This window comes from Rosa chinensis, chromosome 2, assembly GCF_002994745.2.
Source record: "Rosa chinensis cultivar Old Blush chromosome 2, RchiOBHm-V2, whole genome shotgun sequence".
Taxonomy (NCBI): Eukaryota; Viridiplantae; Streptophyta; class Magnoliopsida; order Rosales; family Rosaceae; genus Rosa; species Rosa chinensis.
Window position 1 is genome coordinate 63556730 of NC_037089.1, and position 17665 is coordinate 63574394.

Here is a 17665-nt window from a genome sequence, read left to right on the forward strand (position 1 = left end):
AATTAAAATAATAAAGTATTATTTACAAAAATAAAATAAAGAATAAATATATACAAGTAAACACAAATAAGGGGGGGATTAGGATTCTTAAAATTAAAATTAAAATAAATAAAATAAAGAAAACGTAAAAACATATATACAAGGGTGGAACGCAAGGAACAAAGATCAAAATCAATTCCATGTAATCAAATTCGATTCAAACCCTAAAATTGTTCTTCCAAGTCATGAGAAAGGAGTTGATCATGTGAAACATTCGAAAGCAAATGATTTCCCATATTTTACTTTTCAATGCTAATTAACCTAAGCGAAAGCACCTAGATTAATTCTATCAAACATGCAATCAAGCCCTAGAAAGCTAGTCAATCATGACATGTTCAATGCATTAGACATAGAGAAAGGCTATCAACTCAAGTGTACAACTTAGTTATGGAAAAGTCCACCTAATTGCAATCCTCTTCAATTAAATTCGATTCTTGTCCAGAACCTTTACTACTTTTGATTCAAGTTACACAAAACGAAAAGTCGATTTCATGTTCTTAAACCTAGCACCAATTACATGCAAATCCTATAAGTGTCGACCCAAATAAGATAAACATATAAAAGTTTTCTGTAAAGCAAATTTAATCGAACAAACTCACATAAGCAACTTAGAATCACAATTATAGAATTCAAAAACTTTATTTAAACATAGAAATTGGGCTTAAACTTTGCCCTTAACATTATTTGTTAACTAGAATTCATAGTCTTACAAAATCAAACAAAGAAAACAAGAGAAAGGATATAATACACCTTGAAAGATGAATGATAAAGCCTTGAGACGAAGAACTTGAAGATCCTTGAAAGCAAGCAATCTTCTAGGGACGACACAAGGGTGGATGGCGGTTAGGAAATTGATGTATTGCATGGCTTCTCTTTCTCTTGGCTTGAAAATGAAGAACAAGAAAACTAGAGAATGAAAAAGAAATATGGAGAGGAAATGGAGAGATAAAGAAGATGGAATGGGTGAAGGAATTGGTGGGAAATGGTGACTAAGGAAAATGGAGAGGAAATGGTGAGACAAGAAGATGAAATGGATGAAGGAATTAGTATTTTGAGAGTGAGAGGAGAAGTGTATTTATAGCCCAAAAAATGATGAATGGAGGGTGGAGATGAACATAAATGAAGGGCTAGATATGTTAGATAAATTTGTAAAAAATATCTTCCCACTTGTTTATCACTTGTTCAACTTGAATTGATTTTCCTCCTCAAGATTTTCCACTTGGTTGCAACTTTGATTTTCCTCCTCAAGATTTTCCACTTGGTTGCAACTTTGATTTTCCTCCTCAAGATTTTCCACTTGGTTGCAGCTTTGATTTTCCTCCTCAAGATTTTGCACTTGGTTGCAACTTTGATTTTCCACCTCAAGATTTTCCACTTGCTTGGAGGTCCTAAAAATATAAACTAATAAGAAAAATAGAAACTTTCCTAAAATGAAAAATGGCAACTTACTAAAAATGATAAATAGAAACTACAAAAATATAAACTTTCTACAAATAGGAACTTTCCCAATCAAAGAATGGAAACTTTCCTAAACAGGATTTTAATAAGGAAATAACGTAAGAAATGTAGGGAAATGCAGTTAAAACGTCGCATTAAAATGCTCCTATCACAAATGATTTCCCATATTTTACTTTTCAATGCTAATTAACCTAAGCGAAAGCACCTAGATTAATCCTATCAAACATGCAATCAAGCCCTAGAAAGCTAGTCAATCATGACATGTTCAACGCATTAGACATAGAGAAAGGCTATCAACTCAAGTGTACAACTTAGTTATGGAAAAGTCCACCTAATTGCAATCCTCTTCAATTAAATTCGATTCTTGTCCAGAACCTTTACTACTTTTGATTCAAGTTACACAAAACGAAAAGTCGATTTCATGTCCTTAAACCTAGCACCAATTACATGCAAATCCTATAAGTGTCGACCCAAATAAGATAAACATATAAAAGTTTTCTGTAAAGCAAATTTAATCGAACAAACTCACATAAGCAACTTAGAATCACAATTATAGAATTCGAAAACTTTATTTAAACATAGAAATTGGGCTTAAACTTTGCCCTAAACATTATTGTTAACTAGAAACAAGTTCATAAGAAATCAAACAAGGAAACCAAAAAGGTTACAAGGAAAAGGAACGAATTACACCGTGAGTGGAGATGGAGATGGAGAGCTAGATGGTTGGATCTTGAATCTTGGAAGCAAGCCTTCAAGGTGGATGATGGAGGATATGATCTTCACGGCTCCTTCTTCTTCTTCCTCTCCTTGCTTGAAAATGCAGAACTTTGCAACTAGAGAATGGAGAAGGAAAATGGAAAGGAAATGGGGAGACAAAGAAGATGAGATGGATGAAGGAATTGGTGTAGGAAATGGTGACTAAGGAAAATGGAGAGGAAATGGTGAGACAAGGAGATGAAATGGATGAAGGAATTGGTATAGAAAAATGGAAAGGAAATGGAGAGACAAAGAAGATAAGATGGATGAAGGAATTGGTTTAGGAAATGGTGAATTGGTCTCTATTTATAGGCTTCCAAGCAACACTATTTGGCCTTTAAACAAATCATAATGGGTTAGGTTTGAGCACTTAAACACTTGGTGGATTTGTTAGGTAAGAGCACTTAAACACTTAGTGGATTTGTTAGGTGAGATCACTTTCTCTTCCTTTATTCCTTTAATTTTTATCTCCACTAAGAACTCAGTTTTAGCCTTTGACTTCTTCATATGAAATGTTCCACTATGAGTGTAGATCATTGTGGTAAAATTTCAGAATGTATTGCCATGTGTTTGGGCCGAAAATGCTGCTAGACTTCTTACAGGTCCAGTTTTCCGGTTTTGCTTCTGTAGAGAATTGGGCTGATTGTTTGAAGGCCTTCCACTCATATTTTTCTCTGGCACTCTTCATAAGAAATGATCCTTTGGGTGTCTAGAATGGATCTGGAAGGTTTCAGCTCATTTGAAGTTCATTTGGTCAGGCGGCCGCTCCTTCTTCTTTGCTTGGCTTGGTTTCTCCTAGCCGGAGTAGGAATATGTGTAAAATTGATCTTTTAGTACATTTCCATTTTTCTCCATCATTTCCAGGTAATTATGGACCTAACGCTCATTTCACCTTCATCTACTCCAATGTACCTAAAAATAGAAATTGAATTAAAAATCGATTTAGTTAAGGAATTAACTAAGCAAAATGTGAGGAATTAACTATTAAAATATCACATTAAAATGCTCCTATCAAAATGCAAGACTACAGTTTGAAGAAATTCATACACAGCAGAGTGCTGTTAGAAGTGAAAAAATTCACTACTTGGAAGATCCAGAAAGTGCTAGAATTCCTATCATAGCTATGAAGGAATCAGATTGGTTCGAATTCCATAATCTGATAGGAAAGCATAATTCCGAGGCCTGTATTCGTCCAACTCTCTTCGTTATTGCTGGACCTTATGTTGGAAGATACCTAGTCAACATTCAGAGTGAACATCCTCAAGAACACAAGCTTTGGCTTGTTGAAAATGGTTTTGTCCATAATCTATGGACTAAAACAAATGGTGATCTCAAGGGACTGGCTCCTATAATTGTCAACACAGTCAAAAATGTCAGAAAAAATGTCTGCATGCTGAGATTAAAGCTCAGATCCACCCCTCCAGAATGGATTCAAAAAATAAACGGTGAAGTTGAATACATCTCTCCTTATCATTATGTAAGAATCATTCAAAGGAGATATCTTCAGCTCGCCTGTGTTGCTTACAATGGCCAGCCAAATTCAAGCATTCCATGGATGAAGGCCATGCCACTAGAGTACATCAAAAAGATCATCTCAGAAGATACCAAGAATACTTTCTTGGTAGCAGGAGAAAAAATAATTATCACTGCTTACAATAATCCTGACGTAGTCAGCAGTGACATCTTCCTATCTCTCACAAGAAATGAGATAGATTCGACACTGGCATACTTACAGTGGGTTGAAAAGCTCAAAACAGACAACCACTACAAGATGTATGTTGATACAGATGTCGAAAAAATGCAACAACTGCTCGTATGACCCAGACAGATAACGACTCGTTTGTCATTGGTCACAATTCAAAAACATGCGAAAACATGTGAATCAGTAGGTGTAGTAGATAGCACCGAAAGTACTTTTGGATCTTTCCCAAAAGCTACTTTTGCTTTTCAGAAAAGAAAGGTGAAAAACATTTCACCTAAAGGAATCTGTTTTTCCCTGTCCGACCTCTACCAACAGGAGCACTTAGGAAAGTAGAAAATCACGGAGTCGTACTGTAGATATAGTTGTTTTGAATTCCAATTTGGAGTCCGCTCCCTATATAAGGAGCTTTAGGTTTCATTGTAAGGCATTCGGAAATTGGCTTAGCAGTTCTGGATTCGAAAATTTCGATATCAGTTCAAGAATCTGAAAATTAAGAAGAATCATATTCTCTCAAGTAGGAAGAAAGCCATAGTAGCAGTGTGCTATTTCCTTCCTGTCTAGTGTGAAGTAGTGTGCCTTCATTACAAGTAAGTATCTGTAATCGTTCTTATGAATAGCTAAACAACTTCTTAGTTGTTTACCTGAGAATGAGGCTCTGAATTTTAGTCTGTAAATTATGTTTGAATAAATAATTTCAGATTGCTCATCCACCTTATCAATAATGTTTTAAATTCTAGTTTGCCATTTTTGTTTATAAAATTTTCTGCCTTATCCCTGTACTATTTTTAGGCTTAGACTTTCTTTTCTCTAAGAAAAAATTCGACTCAACTTAAGATCGAAGCAAGCAGCAGTGATTCCGCCTGTTAAAGTAATTGTTAGGCAGGAAGCCGTTAGGTGAAAATTGGGCATGTTGAAGGCTAGTTTTGTTTTTTTCAAAAGTGTGAACAATTTTTTCAAGGAAAAAGCAAAGGTTAAACCCAAAAGTTAGCATAGAACATATGAGGCACTAGTTTAGAAAAGACTACCCCTATAGGTCTTTTTCCCTAAGATTTGTGTAAATGGGTTCAATACAAACTTGTTGGTGCAAGTGGGCACAATACATGTGATTTCTGGGTAAACAGGAATTAACCCTAAATCATAATTAAGTGATGAAAACTTTGTATCCAAAAGCTCAGTTTAATTAAAATTTTTGAGAATTGGGAGTAATATCTAAACATCTCATATAGCAGTATACGAACGTGCTTCTATATTCAATTAATTTAATGAAAAATATTGTATTGATTACCAACTGGAGATATATATATATATATATATATATATTTTTTTTTTTGCAGCTTAATTGTATGAAGTGTAAGATAGGATTGTGAAATCTTCAAAAATTGAATGAGGTCGACTACTGATTTTGGAGGTATGAATAGAACGTAAAAGAAGAAGTTTTTATTGATTTTATTGGACAATGGGCATTGTGAGAAAATTAGGGAGGTATAGATAGCAAATTTGTTATCTATAAAAGTAAGTTGGAGGTCTATTAAGTTGGGAGGTCTAAATGCCAACTTTGGAGGTATAAATAGAAACTCCCTTTATATAAACCTTGGACATTCTCAGTGGTTCAAAAATTTAACAATTTCTGTATAGAATTGACTTAATTAATAAAGATAGATGACAATAGACATGTTCAAAATAGTCTCATCAAGTTACCAAAAAAATAAATCTTATCAAATTTTTATTTGTTTCTCTATGGCAATGATAGTTCTCTAATCAAAAAAGTACATGGATTTTTTTTCCAGTAAAGATAGTAATATTTATTCAAAAACTAGAACGGCACTTACAGTGGCAATTAGGAAAGACCAGTAGTATCCATTGTTATAATGAAACTCACTTATTCAGTAAACCTACACTATTATGATTAATATTTTTTTTATCAGATAAACTACTCAAATGTTACAACTAATCTTTCGTGAGTTGAACTCACAACCTCCCACTTACGAGTTGGAGACTATGCCATTAGACCAAATGATAACTAGGCATTATATAAATGAGATATTATCGGTCAATGCACTCAATTTTGGTACTTCAAAAATCCCTTCAATTCAATGCAAAAACATAGCATAGCTAGTAAGAAACAAAATCTTAAAAACTTTAACCCATTTGGATGACCAACTCCCCTTCAGACCCAGAGTAAGGCCCAAAGGCCTCACCCTGTACCTTGGAAATAGAGAAGGCTAACCAAGAAGGCCTAAGCCCATGAAGCATCATCTTCAACCCTAACAACTGGTGGCTTGGTACTATAGCAACCCATGTCGCCACCATCGAGTCCGCTCACATATGGCATGCCGGAACATTATTTGAAAGATAGGTTATCGCTAGAGCAATAATATCGTTGTGATAATCAATGAGGGCCACTTGATAGACACCGCCACAAAGAAAACTTGTTGCTAGGATCGATTTGCAACTCTTGTAACTGGTATTGTTGCGAGGGTCTACAAACCCCAGTTGTTGGTATTACAGTCTGGATCAACCCATGCTGCTGGTATTGATCTGGGTAGCTACATCACATGTAGCCTTTACCACCGCCACCAGGTAGCCCTAAATTCCAATGCGAACTGGGTTCATTAAACTAAGTATGTAGTATTCTATTCTTTTGCCTTTAGAGGCTTTAATTTCTTGGTAGAGCTTCTTTTTGTTGGACTATTGTTGTAGGTAAATTAAAAGTTCATTTATTTAACCAGTCTTGCTCATCTAAGGGATAATTTTAAGAGATAATGAAGGACAAGTGGATCTCAATCATATGTATTATATTTCATTGTTTAAATGAGGTTTGCTCACCTAAGCGATAATTTTTAAGGGATTGTAAGGGACAAGTGAATATTACGGTTAAAAATAAATGCAAAAAATTACATATATAAGGCGATGATTTTGCGAGGTGAAAAAAAAAACAATACATGAGCAATCCTCTACATTACTTTCCTTATAAGAAAATATACCAAAAAAATGTCGCTTGTTTAAATATACATGCCATTTCGCCGGTGCTATCATGAAGTTAGTGTATTATTCATTTTGAATTATATTATTTTTATTCTTCAAAAGTTACATTCTTTTTTGAACTCATGGAATTTAACTAGATAAATATGAATTTTTTGCATCATGTCCCTTCATTGTATTCTATAATTTCATTAATTAAGACTTGAGGGCAGTCGCATCGATTGTTACTTGAAAAAAAATATCTAAATAAATACAATCATGCAATAATTCTTATTAAATATTTGATTTTTGATTCACATCATTTTAATACGGGAAATTATTAGGTGGTCCCGGACCAGAGTATACGTGGTGATCTAGATTGATGTCATTGACCCATATGATTAGTGTTTATTTCTTATTGGTCTTTTAATTTAATTTTTCGCCCTCTGCATAGTCCCTACATTTGAGTGATATTATTGACTTGAACTACCGCATGGTAGTGCCACGTGGTATTCTGGGACCACTGCCACGTGGTATTCCGGGACCACCTAATAATTCCCTTCAATACCCCACCACTTGATGCTCTCAATTCTAAATTCATATCCCTCTTGTCCTTGGCAGTCGCCCATATTTCCTTCTTTCTTCTGTTTACATCTCTGGGAAACTAGAAGACTATAAAAAACTAAATTAGACCCAAAATCCAAACCAACCCCTAGGGTTTGCACAAAATAAAGCCACAGACAAAAACCCTAGCTACATCTAAAACTCATTCTTATAAACATCTTGCAATTGATCTTCCAATAAACAAAAACAAAGGTAAGCTCTCAAAACCTCGTTATCTTTCTCTGTCTTGTTTCAGTTCCCACCTCTATACCCTTCTTCACGATTCATCGAATTCTGATAACCCCCAACACCCTTTGCTAAAACCGAGGAACATAAACCCAATTTGCTTGGTAAAGCGTGTCCAAGCAAAAAAGATTGGAACTTTGAAGGGAGATTATTGATTGGGGTTTTGGACCTAAGGGTTTTAGGTCCATGGCTGATCTTGAGAAAGCTATACTTATAGTTTTTGATCAATCGGGCACCGTTCATTCCGAGCTGAAACAGAAGGCGACGGAATACTGTGATAAAATTAAGGATGAACAAGCGATTTGTAGCATCTGCATTGAAAAGATATGTTTTTCGAATTTATATCAAGTCCAGTTTTGGTGTTTACAGACCCTGCACGAGGTTGTTAAGGTCCGGTACTCATCAATTAGTCCAGACGAGAGGTATTTGATCCGAAAATCGGTGTTTTCAATTGCATGTTTTGGTGCTATTGATGATAACAATGTTGTTAGGGTTTTAGAAGGTCCTGCATTTATAAAGAACAAACTTGCTCAGGTCCTGGTCACTTTGATTTATTTCGAGTACCCGTTAATTTGGTCATCTGTGTTTGTGGATTTCTTGTCACAATTGAGTAAAGGGGCATTGGTGATCGATATGTTCTGTCGGGTTTTGAATGCTTTGGATGATGAACTGATCAATGTGGATTACCCTCGGACACCTGAAGAACTATCAGTGGCAACCCGGGTTAAGGATGCAATGAGGCAGCAGTGTGTAGCTCAAATAGTTAGAGCTTGGTATGATATTGTGTCTATGTATAGGAACTCTGATGAAGAGCTGTGTACTAGTGTATTAGATGCAATGAGGAGGTTTATTGCTTGGATTGATATTGGTTTAATTGTAAATGATGCGTTCATCCCATTATTGTTTGATTTGGTGTTGGTTGATGGGCTGTCTGAACAACTCCGAGGTGCTGCAGCTGGGTGTTTGACAGCAGTGGTATCCAAAAGGATGGAGCCGCAATCAAAACTACCACTATTGCAGAGTCTTCAAATCCACCGAGTGTTTGCACTAGTAGCCAAGGATAGCGACTCAGAGTTGGTTTCCAAAGTAGCTGCATTGCTTACTGGATATGCGGTTGAGGCTCTTGAATGCTTTAAAAGCTTGAATTCCGAGGATGCGAAGGGTGTTTCAATGGAGCTCTTGAATGAAGTTCTGCCCTCCGTATTCTATGTGATGCAGAATTGTGAGTTGGAATCTACATTTAGTATTGTGCAATTTCTTTTAGGTTATGTTGCCACAATGAAGAATCTTTCTCCATTGAGGGAAACACAGCTGCTTCATGTGGGTCAGATTTTGGAAGTAATTCGTACAGAGATCCGCTATGATCCTATGTACCGTGATAATCTTGATACATTGGATAAGATTGGAAAGGAAGAAGAAGATAGAATGGTTGAGTTCAGAAAGGATTTGTTTGTGCTGTTGCGCAATATAGGTCGGGTAGCTCCAGATGTTTGTCAGATATTCATTAGAAACTCATTGGCTGCTTCTGTTGCGTCCTCGTCAGACTGGAATGTTGAAGAGGTGGAAGCTGCACTTTCTCTTTTCTATGCATTTGGTGAGTCAATGAATGGTGAGGCAATGAAAAGTGGCAGTGGCCTCTTAGGTGAATTGGTACCAATGCTTTTATCTACAAGGTTCCCTTGCCATTCAAATAGGCTAGTTGCACTTGTGTATCTGGAAACAGTTACAAGATATATGAAGTTTGTACAGGAGAATACCCAATACATTCACATGGTTTTGGCTGTCTTTCTTGATGAAAGAGGTATACACCATCCAAATGTCAATGTGAGTCGAAGAGCAAGTTATCTGTTTATGAAGGCTGTGAGATTGCTAAAATTGAAGCTTGTGCCTTTTATAGAGAATATTCTGCAGGTATGATAACAAGCTATCTTCACCACTGGTTTCCTATATGACTACATATTTATATATGAACTCATATCTTCTCCACAGGAATTTAGATTGCTCTCAATTGTTTATATCTTCTCTGGACAGCTTTCTTAAGCTTTACAATTCATTATTTTACGTTCACTACATCTTTGCTAAATTTATTAAAAATGGATTCTTCAGAGTCTGCAAGACAGAGTCGCAGGATTTACAAGTATGGATTATACAAAAGATCTCTCTGCATCTGAAGATGGTAGTCACATTTTTGAGGTATTTGCATAATATTTTCTGACATCTATAACAGGCCTCTTAATTGCTTGCACGAGTGTGTTAATGTCATGGAAGTTTTTCTCAGAGAGGCTGCAGGTGCTTCATTTGGTTCTAATATGATGTTTTTCTCTTTGTAGGCAATTGGTGTATTAATAGGTATGGAAGATGTGGCACCAGCAAAGCAGTCTGATTATCTCTCCTCACTTCTGACACCTCTCTGTCAACAGGTTATATGAAATTGCAGTTATAAAACTAATGATCTCTTGGGCACGTTATGCTTCCACCCCAAAATCTTTGATGACTAGTTAATGATTAACTAGAATGTGAGATATGTATCTGACATGGACTTCCTACCATCTAGGTTGAAGCGTTGCTTATAAATGCCAAAGTATTGACTCCTGAAGAGGCACCACAAAAAATTGCTAATATTCAGCAGATAATTGTGGCGATTAATTCTCTCAGCAAGGTTCGTCAACGCCTCTTGACGTCCTAGTTAATGTGTTACCTGATTGATTCTACTTATTCATTAGATACTAATATATGTTGTCTGAAAAGGTTTACAAATCCAATCCGTTGATGAATTTGCTTGTAAAACTTGCTAAATCACAACAATTTTATATTGTATCTGCCTTTCCCCTTTGCCAGTGTGCCATATATGTAATAAGCACATATTTGGATGGCTAGAACTTCATATTGATGAAATATTCTACTGGTATCTGTATGTCATTCAGGGCTTCAGTGAGCGTCTTGTAACTACTAGTCGCCCTGCAATAGGTCTCATGTTCAAGCAGGTTGGTATTCCATATTCCTGTTCACTTGAATACATTCTTTACTTCGTTTATTTATTTTAATTTTGATGGTGGAATCGAGCTTTATAAGATTGTTAGTGATCATATCTTAAATCTTAGTGTGCGCTAATTTGATGCAATCTATGATCAAAACTCATGAGGTCTCTAATATGAATATGGATTTGATCTCACAGTTTTGTCTTTGTATATTGGAGTCGATCACCTTTAAGTTTTCTTAACATCTTGGAAATAATGTTGTGTGGCCCTTTCAAAAAAAAATAAAAAAAAAATGCTGTGTGCATATGTGGTACTATACTGCTGATCAGTGAGTTTGACTTATAAGTGGGAACTGGTGTTATCATAGAACTGCTTGAGGAGAAACCCTGTAAATATTTTTATGTTTTAACAGTTAACAATGTGCATTCTTTCTCCTGTTTTTCCAGACATTGGATGTTCTTCTGCAAGTACTTGTTGTGTTTCCTAATATAGAGCCTTTACGAAGTAAGGTAAGAAGTAAGAAGTCCTGTGTGGATAATCAAAGCACTTTGTTTTTGATATCCTATCATCTGTTCCTGTTAACTGATACTACTGTATGTTGTACCCAGGTAACGTCATTTATACACCGAATGGTGGAGACTTTAGGAGCATCCGTTTTCCCATACCTCCCAAAGGCACTGGAGCAATTGCTTGTGGATAGCCAGGTAAAAACAGTTCTCATTAAATTCTATAATTTTGTAATTTGATTTTGCACTTTTGTTTTCATATGCACTTGAGAACAAATTATTGGTGAAAAAATAGAAGAGGACAACTTAATTGCAGGAATGCATTTACAGTACAAAGCCTCTTAAAAAAAAAACTAACAGTCTCACATAACTTATATTTTTAGTCTTCTGGTTTTGTTGACATCAACATCTAATTCTAGATTATATTGTGATGCAGCCGAAGGAATTGGTTGGTCTGCTTGTATTGCTTAATCAACTGATATGCAAGTTCAACACATTATTTAGTGACATATTGGATGAAGTATTTCCTGCTATTGCTGGTAGGATATTGAACATTATTACAATAGATGCATTCCCTTCAGGACCTGGATCCAATACTGAGGTATGAGATGCTGACACACTACAATGATAGGTTTAGGTGTTTGTACTTTGTAATAACTGCTTGATGAATGATCTGTTCCTTATATATCAAGCATATTATCTATTATAAGAGGGATTATGATGTCAGTGCATTTGCATGTTCTTATTAGTCATATATGAGGTATTATTAGTTAGTAATCAAATCATTTGATCAAAGGTTTAATACTTGAGTGATTGGTCCTTATATATTCCCCTTTTCTTGCCATGCAAGTTTTTGTATACTTCTGTTATAAATCAATCAGTTGCGAATCCTGCTATTAAAGAAGAAATTTATCATTCCATCGAATGGTACTCAGAACAGTATCTTTCATCTAGTATTGAAGGTTTTTTTTTGGGGGGGGGGGGGGGGGGGGGGGGTGGGGGGTAGAGGACAATACGGTGAACAGACAACTTAGGCATTTGAAATGCTGGACATCAAAAGAAGTAAAAAATGTTCCTTCAATCAATCATATAGTAGTAATATTTTCCATTAACTTTTTCCAATCTTAGGTTGTAATGATCCTTGTGTGTGTTGTGTTTTCATTATTGGCTGTGAAAGCTTCTGCGGATATTCAACTCATCATTTGGAACATTAATTGCTTTTGACAGCGTATTTATTGAATTTGAATCCAGGGTTGAGATTTTTAGTAATATATTTCAAGACTCTGTTCTCCTTGTAGGAAAATCGGGAACTGCAAGAAGTTCAGCGAACGTTATATACATTTCTTCATGTGATAACTACACATGATCTATCATCTGTTTTCCTATCCCCCAAAAGTAGGAGCTACTTGCAGCCAATTATGCAGTTGCTTTTGTTCACGTCTTGTAAACACAAGGACATTCTTGTAAGAAAGGTAGGTGTATTTGGTTTACCTTTGTAAATTTGGGGTTTATTTCTACCATGATACTTTCTAACATGGTGTATCTGTTACTTAGGCATGTGTACAGATATTCATTAGATTAATTAAAGATTGGTGTGCCATGCCTAATGGTGAAGAAAAGGTAAGCTCTTGCGTTTGGTACTGCTTGGTTGTTGGATTTTGTTAAAATATTCTCATGTTTTCATCTAAAAATTTCTTATTTTCAGGTACCGGGTTTCCAGAGTTTTATAATAGAGACCTTTGCTACAAACTGTTGTTTGTACAGCCTGCTTGACAACTCCTTCGAGTTTCGTGACGCAAATACTGTAAGATCAATTACTGCTGTATGTAATGTTATATTTAATAACTTCCCTTGTAGTTTTATACTTGTTATTATATACACTTTTGGTCTAACACCAGTAAGACATTCCAGTTAAAGAATTGAAGGGTGACCGAGGATGGACCAACTTCAATTCCTTGGTTTGGAAATATTAAGCACACAAGGAACAGCAGATTAAGTTTCTGACTTCAAAGCAGATTTGAGGACAGAAATGTTTCATCTGAAAAATAAGAAGTTCCAAAATTCGGCTATTGAATTATAACTTATGGAAAGAGTGAACGAATTGTAGTGTTGTTTTTTTTTTCCATGCTATGTGAACCATTTTTTGAATGAGAAATTGGGACCATAAATGTTGAGGGTTAGCACTTAAAAGTTTACTCATGAGTGATCTAAGGAGCTGTCTGCTGAGGAAATGCAGTGTCACTCCTAACGATGAGAATTGGAATCCACGGCGTATCCTCTGTGGACATGTTTTTGCAAATAGTTAATCTTGAGAAGTTGAGGATGAGATTAAAGGTGTAGTAATAGATGACAGGATTTAGCTAGACCCTAGAGGTAATCCCTTAGTGCCTTTCCTATAAGGACGAAGGTCTGCAAAACAAGTTGGCATTATGTTTGTGCCTTTGTGGTGAACTTGTACATTCAGTTTCAGTTGAATGCAAACAGGCCTGCTTCTTCAAATCTGTATTTGGTGGATCAGGATTATGCGCTTTCATATGTAGTTACTTCCTATAAAATTCTTCCAATAAAACTAATTACCTCATATAGTCCTTGGACTATTAATAGGTTGATAGTGATAACTGATAAAACATGTGCACATAAGCAATGCATTTGGTTGTTGATGTGATGTTTTACACATAAATAACTGCTGATTCTAGTTGATTGGTTATTTCTGATCTACAATGTTTATGAAACATTGTTCGATAACTACAATGGATTCGAGTGTGGATGGTGATACTTGCGGGGAATTTATGTATTTTGGATTTTCTGTTGATTTTTATTATCGTTTTAAATCTATTTTGTTTTTGATACTTACCTGAAAATGTGAAATTTTTGCCAATGTTGCAGCTGGCAATTTGTTTTGTTTGGAAAAGTTGTGTCGGCTGTTAAATCTTACTATCTTTGTTTAGATGTTGGATCTATTTTATTGCTTCATACTAACCTTCAAAACTGTCAATTTTATCTGTGGCAGCTTGTTTTGTTTGGAGAAATTGTACTGGCTCAGAAGGTCATGTATGAAAAGTTTGGCAATGATTTTCTAGTTCATTTTGTATCGAAAGGCTTTCCAGCAGCACATTGCCCCCAAGATCTGGCTGAGAAATATTGCCAGCAGTTGCAGGTATATTACAACAGTGGCTCTATATAATATTGAACCATGAGTTTTGGTGGACAAATAATAAAAACTTTTACTTTTCGTATTGTTTCTGCATGATGCCACTCGTGTATTCGTTTGTTTCTGTAGAGCTGTTTCAGCCAATATATTCAGCTGGGATTGGTGCTAAATTATGAATTCGGTTATTTTCTTGGTTACCTATTATGTTGTTTTGCGTAGGAATTTTAAATTCGTATACTATGGTAAGATGTCGTCATTGGTGGTTAACATAATCATTCATCTATTTTTATTTTATTATATTTGGATGCATGAATTTTATGTTCTTGTAATGACCCTAACTGGAATGTTTGTCAGTGGCTTGCTTAATTCAGTTGACTTAGAATTGGTTTACAGGATGTTCTGAAAGAGTAGTGCTTGGAAAAATAATTCAAACCTGAATTTTAATGACTAATTATTAATGCTCCTTTTCTTGCCCATATTTTATGCAGGGAAGTGATATCAAGGCATTGAAATCATTTTACCAGTCACTTATTGAAAACTTAAGGCTTCAGCAGAATGGGAACCTTCCTGTAAGATAGCATTATGACAGTAGACAAACGATGTTATCTCATGTCAGAATGTTCCCTGTTTTTCTTTTGTGGAGTTCTGGCAATGCATTTTTGTTCAATGAAGGTAATTGTGGCTGCTGTGTATCTGAGCTGATTTGTTGTATCTATTGGAATGCTAATAATATCTGTACTTAATCTAGTGATGTTGATGTTACAGGTTCTTTGTGTATATAACTTTTGTGCGGCTATGTTTGTGGACAAGGTATAGATATAATTTTTGTAAACTTAGTAGTCTGAATAATATGTCAAGTTGCTCATTTAGTTATTTTCCCTATCTTTTCTGCACAGTTGTAAATTTAAGGAGGAAATTCTGCTAGTTATAAATTCCGTCACATCACTTACATCCATCATTTGGAGCGGCTAGTCTGAGGTCAAGGTTCTTGCTTTTTGAGTGATTATTATTCCTACCTGATGTAAACATCAGCTTTTTGTACTTTTTTTCATAGATATTTACAATTTTCCAATCTCTGATTCATCCAAGATTTCTGTTTCTTTACTCCTGCTTCACTATTTGAAGCTCTAGTAATTGAATTTGTTTGCATAATTCTTTAATTTTTGTAACATTGTTTCATTGTTTGTATCTTTCCTCAAAGGCAATAATTAAGAAAGGGAAAGAAAAAAAAAGGATTAAGGAGGACCTCCCTCTAACCCTTTTATCTTAAATTTTATGTCCTTTATATCTTATTTGCATTGTTTTTGAGTGTATGGCCCCATGGTGTACTCTTATGATACTGCATAGTCCATTATATTATCTATTGTGTGCTGTTCTTTTGGGGGTCGAAATGGGGAGTCCCTCTAACCCATTAAACATGTGTTTTGTTGGAAACCTGAGGCACTTACTGTGCTGGGTTTTGCTTAGCCCTATGCCTGTTGCTTTTTTGGTCATGTATTACAAATCCAAAATGTAAAGAATCCCAGAGACAAAGTATTGGGAAGTCCACTGTTCATTCTGCTCAAACTTGGGATTTCTAGTACACATCTGGGATTAAAAGCTGGAAACATGTAAAAGTAGAGGATCTAGATTGTTTGTGGCTTATAATTTACGATCAATTCATTAAATACTGAATTTCCTTGCACTTTTATTGTTTCTGTAAACTATCATGCCATCAGCAGCCGGCATCCTAATGTTGCTTTTGTTGCATTCTTTATTTGGTCTCTGTGGTAGATGGTAACAAGGTTTCTATGAAACCCTTATTAGAGGCATTATAATTTCTTGGCATTCTCTGATGGCGATCGTAACAAGGTTTAGTCCAAGTATCAATATCAATGGAAGGATTATATCTGATTGGTTTCCTTGTATGTGATCTATCCTTTTCATGTCATGTGGAGGAGGATTTTTTTTTTCAATATGGATGTGATGTGCCCCATTAGACAAGCAAATCCATCTTATAGCTGTCTACAGTGTAATCATTTTAAAGATATTGTGGAATTTTGTGTGGTTATTTTCCCAGTTTCACTTTTTAAGAATGGAAGTCCTGCGTAGGGTGGTCCCGGTTTCGTTGAATCCTGGGATGCCTCCTCTACGCAGGGTGGTCCCAGTTTCGTTGAATAAATTAGGGCGGTCTTCTTCCTCTGCCCTTTCATTGTCTTGGTTCTCGGTGCTTATTACTATGGTGATGCAATGCTTGTGGGTAGCTTAGCATGGCTTAATATTGACGTGGCCCTTGCGGGTAGGTCATGTTTGGTTCTATAAAAGACTTGACATCATATTCTCCAAAAAAAAAAGAAAAAGAAAAAGGGAATGTAATTCCTGGCTTAAATCATTGACAAGGAAGAATGCGGTAGAGCTTGTTTAAGGTTGCTCCTAGAAAAGCCGTCAGTAGACGTCGGAAAAAAAATTCGGTCTTGATAGTTTTTTAGAAACATTGGATTTAGAAAGCACTTTTTCGCGCTTTAACTGCGTTTAGCATTGCAGTTAGTCTTCAGGTTATAGAAGTACATATTAGTGCTTTCCGAAGAATGCCCTTAAGAAGAACGGAATTCTTTGAACGATAGCTATAATTTTCGGCAGCGTGTTTGCTGGCCATCGCAGTAAAGTATTCCACATTCGTCTGCATCAACTCGTCTCACGGACCAAAAAAGGGTTTTCAATAGCAACTACTTGGAAAGTGAAGGTTGACCAATGACTTGATCTTCTTGGTTACAACCCTTGAAGTAACTTTGTGACTGTCTCAATTTCATAGGCAGTCCGACTCAACTTTGAGCAAAGTTGATGGATATGAATCGTTCTTTCTTTCCCTCCGTTTACCCATTGAATTTACATTTGCACATCGTGTTTGTTGTAACCAAAATATGGTCTTTATCATCTACAAGATGATTGCGATTGCAATAATACTAGAGCTACCCGAACCTTTCTCAATTTTTAGTCTCTAAGCGATGAGACAGAACAAACAATGATTTATTAGGTGCCAGATTTTAGAACGAGGTGTAAATCAATGAAATATTGTCATATTATTAAAATTAAATTTTCTTTTAGTTGATGTCACTCATATTCGGATCAGAGCATCTAACTTAGGGATGACAAAAATTCCCAGCGGGGCGGAGCTCTGTTGGATACCAGCCCCTAATGGGAGAAGAATTTGGAGACAAATGAGGAATGGGGATGGGGATCCCCAATCCCCGGTTATCTAAGATTGGGGATGGAGCGGGGATGATAT

At 35.8% G+C, this 17665-nt stretch overlaps 1 protein-coding gene across 3 annotated transcripts; it reads left to right on the forward strand.

The window, feature by feature from the left end:
* The first annotated feature begins 7529 nt into the window (after window positions 1–7529).
* Window positions 7530–15671, forward strand: LOC112186705 (exportin-T). 3 transcript variants are annotated; one of them, XM_040514465.1, is made up of 15 exons: window positions 7530–9676; window positions 9872–9958; window positions 10096–10185; window positions 10320–10424; window positions 10690–10749; window positions 11190–11252; window positions 11352–11447; window positions 11686–11850; window positions 12548–12721; window positions 12804–12869; window positions 12955–13053; window positions 14260–14406; window positions 14889–15072; window positions 15149–15210; window positions 15297–15671. In XM_040514465.1, exons 1-13 carry the CDS (start codon window positions 7952–7954, stop codon window positions 14976–14978), a joined length of 2967 nt encoding a protein of 988 aa, XP_040370399.1. In that variant the 5' UTR covers window positions 7530–7951; the 3' UTR covers window positions 14979–15072; window positions 15149–15210; window positions 15297–15671. The 3 variants fall into 3 exon arrangements, with proteins under 3 accessions (XP_040370399.1, XP_024180973.1, XP_040370400.1); XM_024325205.2 differs by having other exon boundaries at window positions 15166–15210; XM_040514466.1 differs by lacking the exons at window positions 12804–12869; window positions 12955–13053; window positions 14260–14406; ... (1 more) ...; window positions 15149–15210; window positions 15297–15671 and having other exon boundaries at window positions 12530–12666.
* Window positions 15672–17665: the final 1994 nt, after the last annotated feature.